At 36.9% G+C, this 22722-nt stretch overlaps 1 protein-coding gene across 15 annotated transcripts in view; it reads right to left on the bottom strand.

Annotated features, from left to right (window-relative positions):
* DMD (dystrophin) overlaps positions 1-22722 on the bottom strand; it is a 1239454-nt gene that overhangs the window by 854033 nt on the left and 362699 nt on the right. For all 15 annotated transcript variants that reach the window (XM_066990426.1, XM_066990443.1, XM_066990448.1 and 12 more), the window contains exons 3-6: positions 14975-15067; positions 13908-13985; positions 10888-10980; positions 3133-3305 (exon numbers count right to left, since the gene is read on the bottom strand). In XM_066990426.1, the coding sequence (XP_066846527.1) occupies positions 3133-3305; positions 10888-10980; positions 13908-13985; positions 14975-15067 (437 nt within the window). The remainder of the gene's footprint in view (positions 1-3132; positions 3306-10887; positions 10981-13907; positions 13986-14974; positions 15068-22722) is intronic.

Below are 22722 nucleotides of genomic sequence, written 5' to 3'. Positions count from 1 at the left end.
GAAACCACCTATGAAATGAGAGACAGAACAAATTAAAAGGAGAAAATGGTCATCAGTGGAAATAACCAAAAAAGTAAGTTTAGAGAGTGCCCAGGGAAAACAAAACCAACCAACCAACCAACCAAAAACATTTGAGCCAATGAGCAATGAAAAAAAGTAGTTATTGAAAGCTAGTGACAGTCTGTGTCTACAGTGTGAGATGAAGGCTCCATTTGACAATACTGTTTCCCAAAGCATGCATCCTAAGTGCATCCTGTTATGTCAGAATAAGATATGGATGAATAGCAGCCCCAGTGTGCCTTCTAGTCTTCTGAGAGATACCAGAATAGGGAGACTGGGAGGAAACAACCATGCACTTGGGCACATCACCACTTAGCTGGACAGGACCAAGAGATTAGATGGTAAGTGACCTCTCAAAATAGTGTATTCTACGCTTACACTACTAGAAGCTACTTTTTAGTTCCTTTGTGCCCTTAGCAATATCCTGAAGCAAGACATGCCTGCTATCCTCCAAATGATAATTCTTCAAGAACTAGTTAGCTGGACACATAATCAAAATGTATGAAATTTTCTGGTGCACGTTGTTTTGTTGCCTGAAACAGGCTGATACTGTCCTGTTATTTACAGATGTCCTTGTAGGGACTTCTGTGCTAGATGCCATTTCTTGATTGTTCATTTTGCAGTGCAAGTTACCTACGACATATAAAAGCCTCTCCACTCAAGGGCATTTAGTGCTTTAATTTGAAATTATTATTCCACAGTTTTTGTGGTAAAGCAAAAAAAAAAAAAAGAATTCAGGCCATTAAACAACAAAAGAAATTCAACCCCTTCCCTCAAATTACATTTAGTACTTGATAGTGTTTAACAAACTTTTATATAGAAAGAAAAATCAAAATGTCATAAAAAATTCTAAAACATCATAGTTTTGCAAACTGTAATATATACATTAAATGAATGACAGTTTGTTATGATCATATTATTAACACATTAAAGGCTCTCTGTAACTGCTACAGAGTAATTTAGAGGAATAGTGATCTGGGAAGAAAACCCAGAGATACACTTATGAGACATACTCTAACCTTGGGCAACCATTCAGTCTTCACTTTCTCAGGGCTCACAGTATAACAAAAACAGCACTCCATTTCCTGGAAGATCCAGGGGAAGATTGTGTTGAACTGCATTAATTACTTCCCCCAAATAATAATAAATTTACATTCTTATGAGCTTTCATCTAACATAAATACTGTAAGATGTAAGTATGATCAAAAAGAAAGGATATGCATGCCTGTTCCAAAATTAATTAGCCTTAGAAGGATATAGCTAGTGATTAACTCTACAAATGAGTTATTAATAGACAAACCCTAAACCAATATTTTGATATGACAAATGAAGAACATTACCGTCCATACAACATCACCATTTTGAGTTCCCAGCTCAGTGGTAACCAAATGTAGTGGTTGTCATGTATTTACTAGAGTGAAGTGAGTATGTCTGAACACATCATCATCTTGTAATTATTATCTGCATGTATCTTATTTGCCTGTTAATGAGCTTTTTCTTATACAGTTAAGTGGTTGATTCTCCTTAGCAAATCATCCCCAACAACAATCGCCATTACAAAAGTAATACAGCTGTGTAGAGGTAGAAAACTGAAGAAAAAATACATACTTCTCAGTTGCTGATGAGTCCAGTTAAAGATGAAGTTCTCCACGCGCATTACTCCAGCATAGACTCAAGACAGTTTAACATTACATCTAACAGGGTAGGACCGTGGACTCCACTGGTAAGGGTGCTATCACTCTCTCTCTCTTCCGTTTTCATTCCCCATGCTTACCAAGGCCTATATATGTCCTTTCACCACTTTTCTTGCACTGGATCATGGGACTGCATTGTAACAATTAAGCTGATCTAACACAAAGATAGCTCACAAAACCAAACAAAATTCATAGATAGTAACTTTTCCAGTGGGTCAGCATGCCGAACTAACTGCCCTAATACTTTTGCCATTAGAGGTACATGAGGCAGAAGAACTGCCCTAATACTCCTGTCACAAGAGGCGTGTTATAACTTCCATACCAGAGAGGCACATGAGAACTACCTCAGAAAGATGCAAACTACCATACCAGAACTGCCCTAAATACCACAAGAGATTGTCTTAGATTGTGCTTTTGTAAGTATTTTTGTAAGTATTTTTGACAAATTTTATTTTAAGATTTTAGTAACTAAAAATAATTAAAAAGAAAGCTTGAATTGTAATAATTTCTTTTAAATTCCATTTATCTATCACTAAATAGAACATGCCCATTTACTCGCTCAAAAACTCAGCTCACCGATAATTTGGAGCACTCAGCCGACTTGCAGGACAGTCCTCTTTAAGTGAGAGATATAGAAGTATGAAAAGACAGATCAGGAGGCTTACCACATTAGAAAATAAATGTTGCTTTGGAACAAGTAGTGCCATAACCACACCAGGTAGGCCTTTAAGAAAAAATGGCAAAACCTTTTCCTTAATCCAAGTACACAGAACCACTAGAGGACTTTGAATCTCTGATGCTAGAGTTTCATATAGCATAGACCAGAACTATTCAACTTCTGAGAAAGGAAGAATACTCAAAACAGCTTGGGGAACAACATAAAGGTTTTGAAAACAAAGGCTAACTTCTCCAGCTGTGTACCTTCAAGGCAAATCCATAATTTCAGTCCAGCAACTCTCTGACGCTTTCAGCAAGCACTACATTGTATCCCTCCAAGTGCCTACAGGAAAATCTTTTCCCTGTAGGACTACTTTTAAAGGGTTAATTTTGGATCTATTGCTTGCTCTTCCGAAAAGTTTCCAAGTCTGCACTTCTCTTTCAAACTCTCTTCTTGCTTATACACTAAAATTCCAGAAAATAATATGAACTGAGCATCCTCAGTTGTGCTGGGGGAAAACAGATCCTCTTCCTCTGCAAGAGGTTTCAGTCTGACACGAAATACAGCCCCCACGTCAAAGCAAACAGGCAGGCATTTAAAAGAATGCTGAGAGCCCCACTCAGTAAATAGCTAAAACCACATAATAGATACACCATCCCCAAGCCCTGTAAAGTTATCTGTTACAAGCTAGCTGAAACAATGAAAAGTTAGTTTTCCTACCTGTGACTGTGAAGGAGTGCATTGAAAGCCAATCCATCAGACCAGCTACTGGTGAAATTGATAACATTGACCTGTGGGTAATTACGAGTCGATTGACGGACCCAGCTCAGCAGAATCTTTTCACTGTTTGTCTGCTGCAGTCCAGCCATGATGTTTTTCATTACATCTTTGACCTGCAAAAAGAGCCAGAATTTCATCAATGATTGAACTTATTCAGTAAAAGCTGAATCTTTTATTGACTCACAAAACCTTCACTTACCCACATTTAAGCATTAAAGAAAAACTTTCCTGGTAACTGCAGAACATACTTGGTGTCAGCATAATGACAGCAGTCAAGTCTGAATGCTTAAAAAAACCTGACACTGACTTGTTGGCCGCCACTGCCAACACATTCGGTACATTCATCACTGTGCCACATGAAGTACTCCATGAATGAGCAGAGAAGGCACATATGCCTGCATTACTTAAGGGAACAGAGTGCATGTGAAGTAAGTATTTCTCTTTCTGTTTTTCTTTGTTCTGGAAATGCATCCTTAGTTAACAGGATACATTACAGCAAAAATTGATAAAGTGATGAAAAGCATTTTTCTGTCATTGATGGTTAAAATAAGTACAGAGGTGAAAAAAATGTGATCAGTGCACAGCAGATTATTTTTGACTTAAATGTGGAAACAATATTTGCATACGTGAACTTGGATGAAAAATGAATTTCATTGCATTTATTACAGGAACATTATATATGTTCCATTTTTTGAATTTTGTTTCATGAATAGTTAATATTCCTCCCTCATCAGAGAATGATCACCTACCTATGGCTATAACTTTACAGAGAGCACTTAATTCTGAGGGTTTATAAAATATTTCCCTGGAGTTTGACATAGTGTAGTTGCTTATATATTTCTTTGTGACTTCTTTACTAGTGAAAAACTTCCAGTAAGAAGTCCACAATTTATTCTTCTGTAAAGTAATCCCTTTGAAATCACTGTGCCCTTCATATATCCTATAAAGATTAGCAGCTCTTTCAAAAGATTCTTTAAGATAAGATTTAACTATAAATTTGCTTATTGTTGTTGTTGCTTATTCAGTTATCCAATATTTCTTTATAATTCTTCACTTGAATTGCTCAGCAAACAATGTCAGAGAATAACATGTAGTGCAAAAGCAACTTTCTGACAAGGATGGACCACTCTGAAAATCTAAAAACTGTAAGATAACATGCAGAAGTGACAACCGTAAAGCATAATCAACAATAAATAAAAAAAAAATTACTACGATATTGTAGGAATACAGAAGATACCACTTTACTGTCCAGTCTGATAAGTTGCTTGTTAGTTTGACAGTAATTACTTCAATCATTTGAATAAATTATTGAATTGATAAAAATTACTAAAAGAATGTCTTGTTTTTACACCTCAAATTCATACTATCCAAAGAGCATTAGTGCCTTCGATTTTACTTCTGAGACCTACGTATAAAGTTAACCGTATATGATCTAACTTTCTGAGACAGGAGGAGAAATTGATCCTCTCTGAAATTCTTGGGACATATTCCCAAGACTTTCAAGACTTTGACTAAGACACATTCCTTAGACTTTGATCTAAGATTGTAATTTGCACCAATGAAAATGAATATCAAATACTTTCACATAAGAACAACAGCATTCTATAATTTCCTCCATTTCTATACTAGGAAACAGAAAGTAAAAAGTTTGGTAAATTTATTAAATACAGTATTTAGTTTTGCTTTATATGCCTGTGTGGGTATCCTTCATTTCTGGTTAATATTTTCAATGTCTTCATTATCAAGACCCGACAAAATATATTTACATAATTCAACTCCTGTATTTCCAAACAAAAAAATTTGCTACTGTGAAAATATAAAACTTTGTTTTTCACGAGTCCAGGTGCTAAAAACAAAAGTTTCCAGAGCAGCATCTACTGTACCAAATTTAACAACATGAAACCCTGGAAAATATTGAAATTAAGGTAATGGAGAAATGTCCATGCCACAGTTTTATTGTTCAATTTGGATTTTTATCATATCCTCGTGTTTACAAACAGGTTTATCTGCATATTATAAGAAAACTGTAACATTTGAGAAATACAACATACAAAGGGTAGCTGAATGTATGCAGAAACAAGAATTAAAGTTCATAACAAAGAAAAAATCATGTGTCTGCATTGAAATTAATATACCAGAAATTAGCAACAAACTATGAACGCTGTGAAAGAATGAATAGGGCAGAACAATATAACAATGTCCTGTCAAGAAGGCAATCCTTTGGAATAATACAAGCAAACAGTTTTCCTTTTGATGTAAAGAGAAGCACATGAAAGTTTGGCATTTATTTCTACTTCTTAGTAAGCTGACAGGAAATAGCTTCAATCTCTTGTTGAGTTTAATGTTCTCATGATGTATAAAGATTTACTCAAATTTTCCTGCATTTCTCTGCAGATGACCACTAAATTTATCTATTTATTTATTTATTTATTTATATCTCCTGTGGAATTACAGGCATTCAAAATAACAGAGTAAAGAGGCCTGATCTTCTGCCCCTCCGCCCCCCTCGGCTATCATCCCTCGGGCTGGCAACAGCATGGTGTGCCACTGCCCTGAAGCAAGCTCAGTGGCTGAGCCCTGGCTGACACTGAGGTTAGAAGGAACCTCTTTACAGGTTTCTCAGTTAAGATGTGCTCTTCAGAAAGAGCAGTACTTCAAGATGTGTTCTTGTCAGCCTGAAGAGCTTCTGGACAGACTCCACCCGATATAAAATGCCTGAGCATCCAGGCTCAGAAATGACAGCCATTTCAAAGCACCTACTAGGCTCTGCCTCTTGCTGGCAGTTGACCTCCAATATTTATTCCTTTGTTAACTCTCCTTTCTAATGCCATATATCCTGGCATAAAAAAAGCTTTAAGGCACGGGAAGCTCCAGCTTGCTGGGAACAGAAATACTTGCTCTTCCTGGAGGCTGGACCTATGCTATGGGATAAGAATCGGTTTTGAATAGAAGAGGGAAAAGGGCAGCACAGACACCACCATGGGTAACATCCAACATGTTCAAGTGCCCAAATGAAAGCTATGAACAGAACAGGGGTGCTGCTACTCTTGTCATCACACAAACAAAAGCACAATGCCTGGGGCACAGGGGCAGTCCGGGAGCCCAGCACCCAGGGTGGGACCAGCAGCTTATGGCAGGCTGGAACTGGACAGAGCCGGCCCCTGCTATTTCGTCCCCAGAGCGGGGCCTCCTCTAGCCCCTGTCTCCAGCTCTGGGTACCTCACAGCAGAGAAAAGCTGAGGACCAGCTTTTGGGGACATCTGAAAGTGAAGGAAAGGCATGGGATGATGGACAGAATGGTAGCCAGAGGGAGGCATGATCCAGGGGCCTGTAGTCTGGGGAATATAAAAGTCAAAGGCTCCCAAGACACTAACAGCTAAAAACCCCTTTAACTTTAGGTGGCAAGGAGGGAATCTGGCGCCGTTGGGAAATGGAGGCTGAAACCAGAACATCCGTGCCTGGCCTACTTCCCCAGGGGACTTCTGATCTGCCCTCTGCTCTGCTGGGAAGCCCTTGAGTCTGTGTGTGCATACAAGGCAGCTCCCAATGCAGCACCATCTCTGGCTTGCACTGTATCGCTTTCACCTGCAAAATACTCAGATGCGTGACATTTTGTAAGAATGGCACTTGGATTCAGGATGCCAGCCCCTACAGGACGGGGAGGGAAGCAGGAGAAAATCTGAGAAAGTTACTCATGAAATGAAGACTTTTTTGTATTTCTCAATCAAATAGGGGCCTGTCATCTCCCTGGCAGAATGACTTAGTATTTTTTACCTGGTATATTTCAGGTATTCTGACTGAATGGATTACTTTTTTATAGCCAGAATCCCCTCAACTCCTTCAAAGCGCATCTTCAAGAACTCTTTAAAGAACATTTTCATAGATGTTCAATGCACCCATCAAAGTAAGGGATGTTCTTTGCTCATTGGTTCAAGGTAGTGTGACAGGACTGCTCAGTTTTAATAAGGGACTGTTGGAATGCATTTCCCTGGAGTATCTGCCTCATGCATATGCCTATTATTTTGCTTTTTTTCCAGGATTTTGGCTGTGAATTTCACAAAAGATATTTGTCAGGTTTGTGGTTTTTTCATCCTATTCATGAAAATAGGTTTGCTCTTAAAAAATGTTGATGCTGCAATATCGAATCTTTTTTCTACTCTTAAGAGAGGGATTCTTTGTCAAACATAGCAATTGAGAAATTAATGGTTTTGTTTTGTTTTTGTTTAAATGTTAGTTGAGCAGTGAGGCTGGGATCACAGAACTGTGAGAAAGAGGGCAGCAGCTTCAAAGAAATAGAAACCATAATAGATTTAGTACCACAAAGAGCTTAGGCAGCAGGTGCTCAACTCAGAACTATGGTTCAATTTGAGAGAAACTTTTAATAATAATCTGAAAAACAGGCTAGATAAGAAAGGACATAATCACCACAGGGGATACAGAAAGCCACAAGATCTCTACTGAACAGAAATGAGAATGGTGAGAACGAGACAAATCTTTTCTGCTGCAGTGCCTCCACAACTGCCTCATGTCAATGGGATTGCTGACAACCAATCTGACTAGCACTGCCGCATTGTTCCTTTCATGCACGTTTCTTCCACCACCTCTCGCTCCCAATCTCTCTCTCTCTTTTACATTCTACACAATGGGACTGACATTTTTGTAAGAGGCGGTCTTGTTGTCACATATAATTGCAGTTCTATCCTAATGTAGTCCTGGCTGCAGTCTGTGAAACTGGAAAAAGCTTTTTGCCTGTTCATCTGCAGAATGATTCTTTAAATGTCCACACAACTTGTATCAGTTTTTTGCATGCAGGCAGATACACTTCATCTGTGTGACCCTTCTCAGGTTCTTGGAATCAGAAAGTGAATGGATTTGCAAAAGCAGCATTGCACCGTCAAGCTTAAACTACACCAAGAGCATACATAAAATCAACCAGCCTGTGAATTTTTTTTGGCCTTCAGAGAGTACAAGTACATACGGCAGACTTGATATCAAATCATAGGGAACAAGATGTTTTACTCAACTGTAAATAACTGGCAGAAAACTTTGGTGGCCCTGAGTCTGTAATTTAATCTTTAACAACAGCTTGTCATATTTGTAGCTGCTTAGTGCCATGAACAATCTGTGACAGGGAAAATGGTGCCAAGAAGAAGGAGCAACCCTTTCTTAAGTAACTTATAGCCTTGTTTCTCCAGAAGCAATGTGAAGGTATAATGTAGTGCCAATCTATAAACAGGGCAGAACAATCATGAACATATTCTAGATCATGCAAATCACTTCAAAACTTGAAAGAAAAACTGGAAAAGAACAAAGATTTTCTTCACAGTGCTGAAAATAAGCAGATTCACTTTGAACTGTTCCAGTCTTTTAAGGGAAAAAGGCAGCAAACCAACATCTCCTGAATTGTGTTTAAAAAGAGAAAAACCTATGTACAAATCTGGTTTTATATGATTTTTAGTTAATCATTATTCAACAGCAACAGGATTATTATATAATAGTCTTCTTGCAAAACATGGCTTTAGCTACTCTTTAGAATAGAAACTGAAATTGAATTCTGTCCAAATTAGAAATCTATTTATAAAAAAAAAAAAGAAAAAAGAATCCAGAACGTGCAGGTCTCTTCCCTTCAGTAATCCATAAATAGATCAACATGAAACACTTAAAGTATAAAATGAACATGGTCTGAATCGGTACAAATTTGCAAGGAAGTGTCACATTATTAATCTCTGCCTTGTTAATATGGTCCCTTGACTTCTTATACACGGGTTGTTCAGCTGATATCATGGGTACCATCATAGCTGCCATCGCAGTTATCACTAGGTTCATGATCAAGCTTGAAATGAAATAGCTATGTACTGCAAGCAAGTGCAGTAAGTGTATATGCCTGTCATGAAAAACCGCACCAGACCATCCCAGAGAACACGTCTTTTGTGTATGTGGTAAGTATGCCTTAGGGGAATGCTAGGAAAAGGCAAAAAAAAAAAAAAAATAGGAAGTACACAGCTAATACTAAAGCATATCTTTAACACTTTGCTTAAGGAAAAAAAAAAAAAAAGAATAAATCTGTCCTGGTTTTGGCTGGGATAGAGTTAATTTTCTTCGTAGAGGCTTATATGATGCTATATTTTGTATTTTTGCTGAAATGGTGATAGCTTACAGAAGTTTTCAGTTGTTGCAGAGCAGCACTTACACAGAGCCAAGGATTTTTCTGCTTCTCATGCTGCCCTGCCAGCGAGGAGGCTGGGGGTACACAAGGAGCTGGGAGGGGACACTGCCAGGACAGCTGACCCAGACTGACCACAAAGGCATAGTCCATACCATGTGGCATTATGCTCAGCAATAAAAGCTGGGGGAAAGATGGAGGAAGATGGGGATGTTCAGAGTGATGGCGTTTCTCTTCACAAGGAACTGTCATGCATGATGAGCCCTGCTTTCCTGGACGTGGCTGAACACCTGCCTGCTGATGGGAAGTAGCAAATGAATTCCTTGCACTGCTTTGCTTGCATGCATGGCTTTTGCTTTACCTATTAAACCGTCTTTATCTCAACCCATGAGTTCTTGCACTTTTCCCTTTCTGATTCTCTCTCCCATCCCACCTGGGGACAGTGAGCGAGCGGCTGTGTGGCACTTAGCTGCCTGCTAGGGTTAAACCACAACAAAATCATAATGTGAATTTGAACATGACTACTCATTTCCGTCCATAATTCATATAAATTAAAGCACAGTGATTCAAGGATAATTGGTAGAAGTTGCACAGCTAGGTTTCATATTCCATCTGCTCTTAGTAAGTAATTTAGAACAGTGTTATGCAATTAAACTAAGAATATTGGGATGTGAGACAGAGATGGAAGTGATTTAACAATTTGCAGCTTTTCTCCGTTGCTTTCACTAAAACATATCCTGTAAAATTAGAAATGAATTGTTCTCTACTTCAGTGAATTATGCACGTGATTTTTGATATGAGTGTTTAGTTTTTAAAATAAAGTCCTTTAGGTTCTGTTTCCCACCATCTTTTCTTGGAATGCTAAGAAGAACTTTTAGATCATTGCTTGGGGAACTGAACCAGCTTGAACAGACAGACTCTTAGTTCAGACTCATACAAACACACAGACTCGAAGCATCTAGATGCAAATTTTTTTGAATTTTTATTTTACTACTTAGAATTTGTTTGCTTAAGTATCCATACCTAGCATGTTGGTTTTTACAAGATATATATGATAATCCCTCCTTTCTCTCTAAAGAGAAAAGAAGCTAAATGAGCCATAGCTGCTTCAATTAATTGTTAGAATAGCAGCTTTTTAGTGTTTTAAATATAATTCTTGGAATATGATTATTTAATTAAAACATAAGTCACATTCCAAGTTTCTAAAAGGAAAAGTGACTATGAAAGCTATATATCCACATCAGGTTTGTCTGTTCATTTCTCTTACAATAACTATTATACATTCTCTTGCAATGTCTGGCTGTGAAATTACAGTCTAAACAGCTGCTGCTAATGTTCTAAAACCTACTTTATCTTCTTAAGATTCTTAATATCCTAGATAATATGTAAACAGACTGTCATAAAACTTGCTGATTTAGGACCTTATATTGCTTACAATGTCAGCATTTACTTTGTAGGTTGTGGCTGGGTAATGGAAAAAAGGTGAGCAGAATAAAGCAATTTCATGGAGAGCATGCAGCGGTGCCACTCACCTGCCAGTGGAGAATTATATTCCAGATCAAACCAAGGGTCAGCTTATGATTTCCATCCACAATGTCTGAGCTCCCAATATTTACAAGATCAACCTGTTAAAGAAATAAAATTATTTGAATTAGATTAATAGCAAGCATAAGAGGTTGGTGTCATTTTAATACATTTGGTATTTAACTTTTTTTGGGGGGTGAAGGAGAGGTATGGCCAGGCTAGGATAAAAATCTCATTTTTCTTCTGTTTAGTAAATATCTAGCTCATGTTTTATGAGTGCCACAGTTAATGTGTGGGCAAAAAGCAAGCAATGATGTGGAGTTCCAATTACTCCAGATATAACATGTGAAAACATACAATTAAAATAAATAGTTAATAATAATTTTATAACCATTATATTAAGGTTCTACAAATGCAAATCACAAAACTAAAGGATGACATAGAAAAGCTCCTGCATTATGCTCCACACTACCTTACATTACATACTTTGCTGAAAGCAACACACGTATCTAGACTTTTTAAGAACCTACACAACCAAGGTACTATTCTACATATTTAGATTAAAATAGAACTTATTTTTCCTTTTTTAAATTCTACAATGCAGAAAGCAAGGCAGGATATATTTTGGAGTATAGAGAAACCCATGACTGTGATCTACACAAGTCTTTTTCCATATTAGTTTAGCAATGTTTTTTTCCATAATTATAATATGCATTTGTAACTGGATAATGCACCAGCATTTGTCACCCTGGAATATTCTTTCCTCCATGTGTGAAATGATCCTTCACCCTCCCCCACTTTTTATGCTATCTAAGAATGCCAAATTCAGAGCTGTGAGTGCAAGACAATACAAGACCCACACTTCTGCGTGGAAACTACGATTCTGTATTTTTTTGTGTCCTCACTGTTTTTCATAGTCAGAACTAATATTTGTATGGCAAAGTACCACATTCCTTTACAAACCATAGTCTGCATATCTCTATTGCACATCTGAAGCTATTTGAAGTTACATCGATATGATGAATGAAGGTTTTGCACACCTAAAACAAGCCTTTTCTGTTTTAAAATTTAGGTACATTCATGGATAGGTCATTTTTACCAACCACATATGAAACAGGTGTTTTGTCAAAAACTCTAGAACTTTTCTTTAAAACTTTATCTTTTTTTTTTCTTTTTTTTTTTTTTCTTTTTGGGGGGTGTGTGGGTGGTGGTTTTGTTTGTTTGATTGTTTTTACTAAAAGAATACATGATTTGCTATTCATTCTAGTCAACAGTGTTTTGGAACACTTCCCAAGTGGAACTTGGACTTCATATCCTACATAACCAACCACAGCCTATATAGCAAGTGATCCTACATGTTCTACAGGCCAAATACTCTGTCTGTTTCTGGAAATGGAAGCCTGGTTAAAAAGAGACTACATCCATTTTACTGAAACAGAGGAACACTTCCCAGTTTGCTTCAGCTTTGTCTGAGTTCATATGAGAGCAATCCCCTGCCCGAACACTACCACCTTTCCACAGGAGAGGGAAAAAAGGGGGGGGGGGGGGGGGGGGGGGGTTGAAATCTGTAAAATGGATTGATTGGAAGAGGCAGCATTTTTAATCCAGATGACTGCACAACCTCAGAGCAAGGATGGCAAACACCACCATTAGTCACAGGCTTTAAATAGCCTTAGAAACATTGATTTTTGCATTCCTGAAGTCCCTCAGAAAACACTCTTGAGATGATTTCGAAGGTTGAGGAAACTACTTCAGAAGCAGATCTTTTAGCTTTATACCGAGCTGATCAACAATATTGTGCACAGCTTACAATATCTTCAATATACGAATACAATGGCCACTGAACGGCCTGTATTTAAAATAATGTTTTTTCTTCTATATTATTCAATCAGAATGTGCTCTGTTTTCATTTGAAAGGGATTGTTCTGGAAACTGAATGAAAAGCACATCAATGGATTTAGCTAATATTTAGTGAGTAAATACTTTTCAAAGCATTTACTATGAAATTTTGTAACCATACAGAACGTATTCAATAAAACCCTTTTTGCATTCTGAGAAATAATGTATCACCGATTTTTTCAACAATGTCAAATATTGCACATTGTGAAGAATTAGAAGCTTTGCCTTCTATTTATTTACATAAAATTCTCTTTAAAAAATCAAGCTAGAGGTCTTTGTGCCAGCCTTAAAAGGTCACTTTCATTTATGCACAAATCTTTAGATGGATAAGCATTACCTTAGATTTATAAAATCGATGACTATTCAGCAGCTGAACTCAAGCATGTTTAGTGACCTACTGCAGCTATCGAGAAACCCAATATCATATGCAGCACAGAATACATTATCACTGTTCCATCACATCTTACTGTTAAGTTTAAGCGGATGTTACAGTTTATTTGAATTTATTCTTGAGGAGGAGATATAGTATAATTAGCTGGCCACTGTAAATGCATGCAGAAGTTATGGGTCCATTAGAATGCTAGCATAAGGAAGATATTTACTCTAAAATGATGCACAAGATTCTGGCCTGAAAAGTCAATCTTGACAAAGTAGAATGTAAAGTGGTTTTGATGTGAGTCATTTCCTTAATGTTATGAATCCTACAGAACAGACATCAATGAAAATTTAGCAAAAATATTTCTTGTAGAAAAAAAAATTGTACTTCATAATTGTCAGAGCTTTGTGAGTTGATTTTTTTTTTTTTTTGGTAGCACCTTCTAACCAGCTATGGATGACTTCTTGTAATTAACCTTTTAAAATGTATATTAAACACCATGCATTACCATAAAATTGTGCATCTTGATCAGTCTTCAAATAGCATTCATTATGGATATATTATTCAAACACTTGCTGGTAGCAGATTGTACTTTTGAAATACATTCCATCCTGGTGCTGAACCTCTAAGTATCCAAGTCACATTAACAAAGCTGCCTTGACTCGAGCAATTGGATACTATATTTGAGAGTTTGACCCCGCACTTAGAAAGCATCAAGCATGCTGTTCTGACCCTGACCAACTGATTACTTACGTTATTTCTCCGCAAAACCTGCAGCGCTTTGTTGACATTGTTCAGAGCATGAACTCTTGTGGAGCCCTTTTCTTTTGCCTGCAAATAAAATAAAGTAAATTGACTGCTCAGAATCAGAAATTAGAATACACTATATATAATCTGAATTTTATATTACACTCCTAGTTTCACATATCATAAGTTTATGACAATATCAGTGAGGGTATTATAATACACTGCGCATATGCACCTTCCTGATACGAAGTAAAGGCATCTGTAAAACAAACTGGATCCACAGCTGGAAGCTAGTTTCGTATCTTGACATTTTTCAGTGAATGAATCATTGAAATATATATAAAATCAGATTGTTTAGGTTATGATTGGTCTTCTGCTCCATAGCACAATTCAGGAATGTTACTATGACAACCCAACAGATAAGTATCAGGTTGTTTAATATTTATTTACAAGTATAGCCTCTCTGGACTTTGATTCTCAAACTCTCAGCCTGTTTCATTACTCTTTTATGAGAAAGTTTCAAAGAAAGATCCCAAGCTTAAAAAGCCCAAGCAGGAACACAAGAGAGGATATTCAGAACTATGTCACTGTGTCTGGTATATTTAGAATTTCCAGGTTTATAAGACCAAGTTGTTCTGTCTTTTTAGAAGTGTGTAACTCCAACACATATAGACAATGAGTATGAAGTTTAGCAAAATATTCTAATTCTACACATTACATTTTGTTCTGTTTGATACAAATGTCTACTGATACATAATTTCTGAATTACAGCTAAAGCCCCAAATATCAAAATGAACCACGTCTCAGCCTTTTTTCACTTTACCGTGCTTATAAATATGCACACAACAAAGTCAAGCATTTTTATTTTACATACAACCCCAGCAAAAGATTCCTGTCTAATATAGGGTACAGCTGTAGTGTTTCCTCAATTTCAAATGAAAATTGAAGATGTTCAGACTCCTAAACAATACTGTTTCCATAGGCCTTTATTAATGGGGGAAATTAATTGATAACATGCAACTGTTATGACATTGTGTCTTCAATATAAAGTAATAACGTTAATGTATACATACAAGTTTCTGTCCTGTAAGACATTCCAGGAGCTCCAGAAGTCTTCGTCCATCTCGAAAATCGTTAAAAAGATCTTCAATGTGACGTCTTCCAAACTGAAATCAAACAATGGCTTCATTTAGTTCAAAGCAAAAACAAGGAAGAATCATCATACCTAAAATATGGAATTCTAACCAGAAAGCTATAAAAGCCACTGACATGCAAACTGGTTTATTCTGTTTGTGTAAAAACAGTGTGCAAATCCAATTAAATAACAAAGACAAGAAGTATGTCACAAAGTAAAGGAAGAACATATCTTACAACTAAATTCATAGGATTCTTTCACATACATCCATTTTTAATAGAGTTCTTCTGAGTAAGACAGATTGGTGTCTCTTAGGTACCTTCCTTAAAGTAAGGAATGTATCCTTCATTCCCTCTTAAAATTAAACTATTGATATCATAGGCTCTATATGAGCCAGCAGTGTGCCCTGGCAGCCAAGAGGCAAATCACATGTTGCAGTGGATTAAGCACAGCATAGCCTGCTGGCCAAAAGATGTGATTCTCCCACTGCATTTAGCATTGGTGCAGCCTCACCTGGCATACTGTGTGCAGTTCTGGACTCCACAATATAAAAAGAACATTAAGGTACTTGAAAGTGTCCAGAGGAGGGCAACAAAGCTGGTAACAGGGTTGGAAGACATATCCTGAGAGAGGAGGCTGAGGACACTTGTGTTGTCTAGTCTGAAGAAGAGGAGGCCAGGAGGTGACCCCATTGCTTTCCACAACTTTCTGAGGAGGGGAAGCAGAGAGGGAGGCACCATTCTCTGTTCCCCAGAAGCTGAAGACAGGATGTGTGGGAATGACACAAAGCTGTACCAGGGGAGGTTAAGGCTGAACACCTGGAAAAATTTCTTTACCATCAGGGTGGTGAAGCACTGGGACAGGCTGCCTAGAGAGGTGGTTCATGCCCCGTGCCTGTCAGTGATCAAGAGGTATTTGGATAATGCCCTCAATAATGTGTTTTAACTTTAGGTAAGCCCTGAAGCAGTCAGGCAGTTGGGCTTGATGGTCTTTGAAGATCCCTTTCAACTCAACTATTCTGTTCTGTTCCAGTCTATTTGTGAAAAATGTTGCAGATCCAGTAACTTGCATACACCATTATTCAAACAGTTAAGTCAGAACTAAATATTAATGAAGCTTGAACACAAACTGGTCTTGTCAATTAAGGGGCACTTCAGGAAAAAATATGAAAAATAATATGCCAAAACCCTAAAAGATGTACCAAGTTGATGTGCCTAATTTTCTCTGTTTCACATGGCAGAAACAAACTTGGAATTGCACGAGAAAAGATAAGTCATAGGCTTATTCTACTGAGGATCTAACAAATATATCTATGTTGATAGGACTTACTCGCAATTGTACTGAACCAGGGCTTTATTACTGGCTAAAACACATTTCAAATTTTCTACATAGCATCAGCTAAAGAAGAGAGGAGATACATGAGATTTTCCTCTATGTGATGATGGTAAAAGATTATTCACTCCCTTTGTCATTAAGCCAAGCTTGTGAGCTGGTATTTTGGCTAATACATTAAATTGTTAGAATATAGAAGCATAATTTTGTATAGTTCAGTCACTGTGTAACTTTATGTGCACCTATAAATTTTCACATATTTTTGTATGCATGACAGCTATGGAGAACCACAATAAAAAATATTGATTATTTTGTAGAGTGTCAAGTAGATTTACATGGCCACGTTATTTTTAAGTTGTGAAGTTTCACAGATGCTTTGACTGATTTGAAAGGAAGCTTCCATATTTTAATTTGCTAGAATTGACACCATGCTGAACTACATTGCATATCTTCCACTGTTACCACAAAGCAAGGTACAATTGGCAATCCATATTACACGGAAAACATTGCCTTTCCTGTTAGCAGAGTTGTTCTGGTACTCACTGTAACACTCATTAGCACTAGCTGGTATTTTTGTAAGAAATGTATTATTTTGTCAGAAAATATCAATTCCTTCAGAAAGTTTCTTAAACAGAGGATAGAATTAAGGACACTTTCCAATACCAGATTCATTTTTTTTCCCTCAGTCGATATTTATACATACAGCACAAACCATTGGCTACACTGGCATAACTCTTTCCCTTTTTCTCTCACTGTTACTGCTGTTCTGAGGTAGCAGCTCCTTTCAGTCCTTTCATTTTTTGGTAACATCTCGTTTCTGCTTCATGGAACAAACAAATCCAAAATATCAAATATTTTCTACAGCAGTGGGGATCCTGGTTTTCTAGCACAGCTTTCGCACCCTGCTCTATTCATTCTAAGAGCTAATTTCTGCTTAATACATGTGCTGCCATTTGACTACCTAAAATATTTGAAATCTAGTACTGCATAAATTCACATATGCTTTACTAGCCTTGCTTGACCTTTTGAATTCTATCTGTTTAACTAATAAGATTCAGCATTTGCTATGATAAATAGCTTTTGTAAAATGTTTTCAATTATATGCCATTATACAAGCCAAGTCAGGCACAGTATTCCTGAAGTTATATAGTGCTTTCTCTATAGAACACAAATTTTAAATGGCTGACATTTGACTAAATTGGAGAGACTTTACTTTGCGTCCTAGTCTTGCAGAATAGAAGTTGTTTTCGCAGAGGGGAAACACAAGATGTATGCACTTCTAAGGGAACATTTTAACATTTTTTAGAAAGTTTGAGTGATCAATAGACCCTTCTGTAACACTCTGGAAGAGTCATGCCCATAATGTTACTGAATCATTCTGGGAATATGAGCACAATGACATTTTGGTAACAGAATATAATTATATTGCTTTGTATCATAAGGGAAAAATAGAACTAGCCTTCGTAACTGCTGTGTGTCTGTCTTCCATTTTGTAGCATTTAGGCTATCCATAAAGTTTAGGTTGAAATCCATCTAGGGCAGCTGAAAATTCTACTTGACAAAATAATGTTTTGTTTGGTTGTATTTTTTGTTTGCTTGTTTTGTTTTTGTTTGGTTTGTTTTTTGTAAAACTTTCAAAAAGGAAATAAAGACATAGCATAGTAGCAGCTACAGCAGGACATTTTCATTACAAATGTATTACAAGTAAACCTTAAAACAAAAGTTACCATTGATTTTTGAGGGTCTTGGAAGTACACCTTCTATTAATCAGCAACGAAAAATACCTTAAGATGCCCTACGCTGCTGCCACACATCTTAACCTTATCCTAAAGAAGGCTCCTATTTTTCTGGCAATATGGTAATTAAGTCTTCGTTCTCAACAGATTGAATGTCTTCAATGGATCGACATTGCAGTAAGTCTTCAGAAACAAAGGGCTCAAAGATGCATCAAATAAATCCATTGTGTTTTCAAGGTCATTGAAAAGTGTGTTTTAAGTTGTATGTAACTTCACAAACAAACGTAGCTAGCCATAGGTCTTTATATATGCCATGGCTTGTCAAAACAAGTGGCTAGTCTTGTACTATAAATTCCTGAAAATAGCCTTGTTTAAAGCTTTTTTTTTTTTTAAAGGTTGTGACTTATAGCTACCTCCCTTTACCTACAGAAGAATGAAAAAGTTCAGAAAATCTCTTGTGCTGTGTTCATGCATGTTGATTTGTAACTCTCCCTGTATTAGAAACATATCTAAAAACCTTTCTTTTTCTTTTTCCTTTTTTTTTCTTTTTTTTTTTTTCTTAATGAATAAAACTGTTGTATGGTGGAATGCTGGATCATACTTAATTCCCCCCCCTAGAAACATCAATGATAGAAGAGATGGGGGAAAGGAGAGAGAGTACAGGACAGAGGAAGATCTGTAGCTACCGCTCATAGGGTTCAAGGAGACTTTTTTCAGTGTGGTACTCATTTTCCCAAAGCTTGACTGGCAGCAATTTGAAACTAGAGATGACTGCATGGTTTAAATCAATATATAAACAGTCTACAATATTAGTTGTGTAGATCAGTAAATTACTTATCATCTCTCTCTTCTGTACTTGCATATTTCAGGGAGACCAACAATTAATGGAGGGAGTTGGGGGTTTGGAGGTAGGAATGAAAAGAACAATGAGAAACAAGAAAAAGAATAAAGAAAAAGAGGGAATAACTGTAAAACTGTTTTTAAATTTTTTTGTTTGTTTGTTTGTTTGTTTAAGTGGAAAAAATAGTAGAGTCTTTCCAGAAGTAAGACTAACAAACAAACAAAAAAATCTAAGAGGAGTTTATTAGACTCTTTATGACTAGAAAGACTCTAGGGTTGTCTCTAGCCATGTTTTACGTATTATTTAACCTATTGCCTTTGTGTTAAATAAAGGTCAAAACAGATGATTCTCTTGGTTTAGCCGATATGGCTGTTGGCAGCAATTGCTGATCTTTACATAACATAAGGCGACCTGAATGAAATCCAAGGGATTTATTTTAAAAGAAAATCACAAAAAATGAGTTACAGGAGGGAAGATAAGACTCCTGTTTTATTATGGATGAAATTAAAGTTCCAACTTCAATAAAGACAGAGGAAAGTTCTGATTAGAATTCTCAATATACATTCGTTGCATCTCATGAAGCAAAAAACTCTGTTAACGTGGCAAACTAAACAAGCCTTAACCATAGAATTACAGGGTAAGGTACAATTAAAGTCTCGGGAGAACATGGCCACTTGCAGCAGTGTCTTCCCCCAGATGTTATAAGGGAATGAAGTGTACTTGGAGTACTCCATGCATTAACTCAACACATGTACATAGTCTAGAATGCTCTCAGCTCTCAGTATTAATTAGACTTAAATAATACAGAAAATGTACTAGTTATTTTCCAAACTCAGACAAGAACTGAACCAATCCAAAGAATATTATTGAAAAAGACAAAATCAGAAGGAAAAGAGAGAAACAAGCAAATCAGGAAACAGACTGTAAGCGTCAATACATAAATATAGCTGAAAATTTTTGGTTGTGAATATATTTAGAAATCTTAAAACATCAAGTTCCATCCTATTCATCTCACTATTATCTAATTTCATTGTCACATTTTTGTGGCAATGTATTCCTGTGTTCTTCTTTCCAAAGACGCAACACTATCGGGTCTCATTCTCCCCATGTAAATTTAACAAATAAATATAATAAAAATGATTTAATCAGCTCATTCATCACATGCATTATGGAAGAAGCTAATATTACAGGAATTATTACATGAGAATATGGTATTCCATGAAAAGCTCTCTGTTCAGAGCTACATGCAAGCTAGTAATTGTGAAAAGAATACCAAATAATTGAAAAATATCTTGCCCAGAGAGGGTACAAAGACATCTGTTCATGAACATTGTCTCTCTCTTATTACTCAGTGCTCAAAAATTATAAGTTGAAGCTCCAAAAATTCTGAGATTTGTTTAAACTATTAGCAGACATTATTTTTAGACAAAATTAGCATAGACAAATTCTATACCAAAGGAAAATAGAGGAAAAGGGAGGGGAATAGGAGAGGAGAAAGGATAGGATGGGAGGGGGAAGGAAGGAAAGGGGAAGGAAGAGATGGGAAGGAGACTAAGAACAAGTCATAACTTTAATTTTCTCTCACAAGCTGTAAGGGTAGAAATGTATTTTTACTTCCTGAGAGTCTCAAACAGTCAGAATTTAAAGCAATGAGTACATAACAACTCCAGCAAAATACATGGTAACAGAAGATTGTAATACTGCTAATATTTAAGGTTCTTTCACATGCTTTTTTTTTTTTTTTTCCTGTTTTATCAGAATAACATATCATGTATACTTATTTTTTTCAGAAAAAACTACAGAGGGTTAAAACTTGGCTGAGGAAGAGATCTTAGACTTTCCATTTTCCTCTTCAGACAAGTATGCATTTAGATTACACATTTCATATGAGGACAAATTAGACTGTAAGAGTATTATTACATAATACAAGTTGGAAGCTATTGCTTGTGCATTTGACAGTATTACTGGCTTATTATTATCTTTTCATCTGGGAAATTTAGCAACAGAAAGTATCAACAAATAAGAGATCGAAGGTGAATAACTTAAAGCAGAAAATGACACTGTAAAGACAGAGAATTCAAAGTTAGGCATGACAATAGAAGATGTAAGGTTATATTAGGCTTTAGCAGGAAAAATAGGGTTACAATAAAAATAGTGAATGCAGAAGTCCTTCAGACTCCCGGGACAGTTAAATAACTGAGACCTTAGCTTGGGACATTATCTGTGACTCTGGGAGGGGCAAGAAAACCAGGCAGCAGTGGTGTGATTTGCAGCACACTCCAGCTGTGCCCCTAGCATGCTGGGCTGCAGAAGAAAAGAGCCAGAGGTGCCCTGCAGTTTGGCTGTGACCTCAGGGTGCTGATTACTACAAAAATAAGAAGATGCGATGCTAGCCAGAAAGGCAGAAGGACATAGGCCACAAAGCTTCAAATAACTTTTTCAAGTGCTTCTCTCAAGTTTAGTTTGTAAACCTGTAAATTTTGCTGAACGGCTGTCAGAAAGAAAGAAAATCTTGACTGGCTTACAGATGCTACCCTTTGTAAGACTTTCAAGAATCAGCCTTTTCTTGAAGTCAAAATATTTGATGCCTCACTCTGTGAAACAATAAAGAAAAGCTATTGAGCTAATCTCAACAGATCTTTCAAGTCAGTTTTAATAAAAGAGGGATTATTAATACTTGCTCTTGCTCAGCTAAATATATTAAAGATTGAATTTCTTTCCCAGACACATTCGTTTATGGTTTGTTCAGTTCTGTTGGGAAGTTCCAGGAAACTGACTGACATTTCCTTTCATTGATGCTGGATTACTATTACAGCATCAGAAGATATTGTCCCTGTCAGGAGGGAAGGACGATGCACTGGGCACAGTTTAATTAGGCCACGGTTTTACAGACTCATGGGAAGCGGAGAGCAATAACTTGAACAGCTCAAGCTGTCATTTCTCCCTTCATCATCCTTCTCTCCTGCTGGAAAATGGAGGCCTTTGTTCTTCCACAGCTGAAACTCAGCACCAGCCAGTTTTAAGTCAAACATTGCAGAAGAAGTTTGTTCCTGTATGGTCACAGCTCCAAGCTTTTGTTGAAGATGCCTTTTTTTACAGTCTAACTTCAGCTTTCAAGAAACTGCACAGAGGATTAACTGACAAACCTGGTTTTATAAAGTTCCATACTGCTGACCGGCTGAGAGGAAGGTGGAAAGCCCTTCTCTCAAGATGCCACTCTTCTCAAAGGTGATGAACCTAGAATTACTATCCCTTTCAAAAAGGTAACTAGCACGATGCCTGCAGCAAGCCAAGAAAACCCAACTCTCCCCTTAAACAGGGATGTAGAGGCAGGTGTTACTAATCCTGTGAAGAACATTTGTGGTTGTGGGACAGGATACATGCTCCCGGAGTAGAAGCTGGTTTCATACCCAGACCATGATGTTCAGGTGATGCCACCAGACCCATCTGCCACTTCAGTTCTTGTAAAAGAGTATTTTCCCCTCAACACAAGGAGTCACTGTACTTTTGTAGTGTCGTTTCAGAGAAGGACACTCACACACCCTTAAATTTCTGAAGAATTTTCTGTTATTTTCATTTTGAGATACATCAGAAAATCTGATTGCAGGGACCATGCATATCCAGAACAGAGAAATACAGACATAAAGACAGACCTAATTATGTTAGTCTAGCTAATCGCTCATTTTCATAGCACTCAGGAACTTGTTTGTCTCTACATTAACTGCAAATTAAAGAAAAATCAAATAAATTTATCATTTATCCATTTATCAAGTAAAT

Source organism: Anser cygnoides, chromosome 1 (assembly GCF_040182565.1).
Source record: "Anser cygnoides isolate HZ-2024a breed goose chromosome 1, Taihu_goose_T2T_genome, whole genome shotgun sequence".
Taxonomy (NCBI): Eukaryota; Metazoa; Chordata; class Aves; order Anseriformes; family Anatidae; genus Anser; species Anser cygnoides.
The sequence above is the reverse complement of the archived record's forward strand: the minus strand, read 5'-3'. Positions and strand labels throughout refer to the sequence as shown.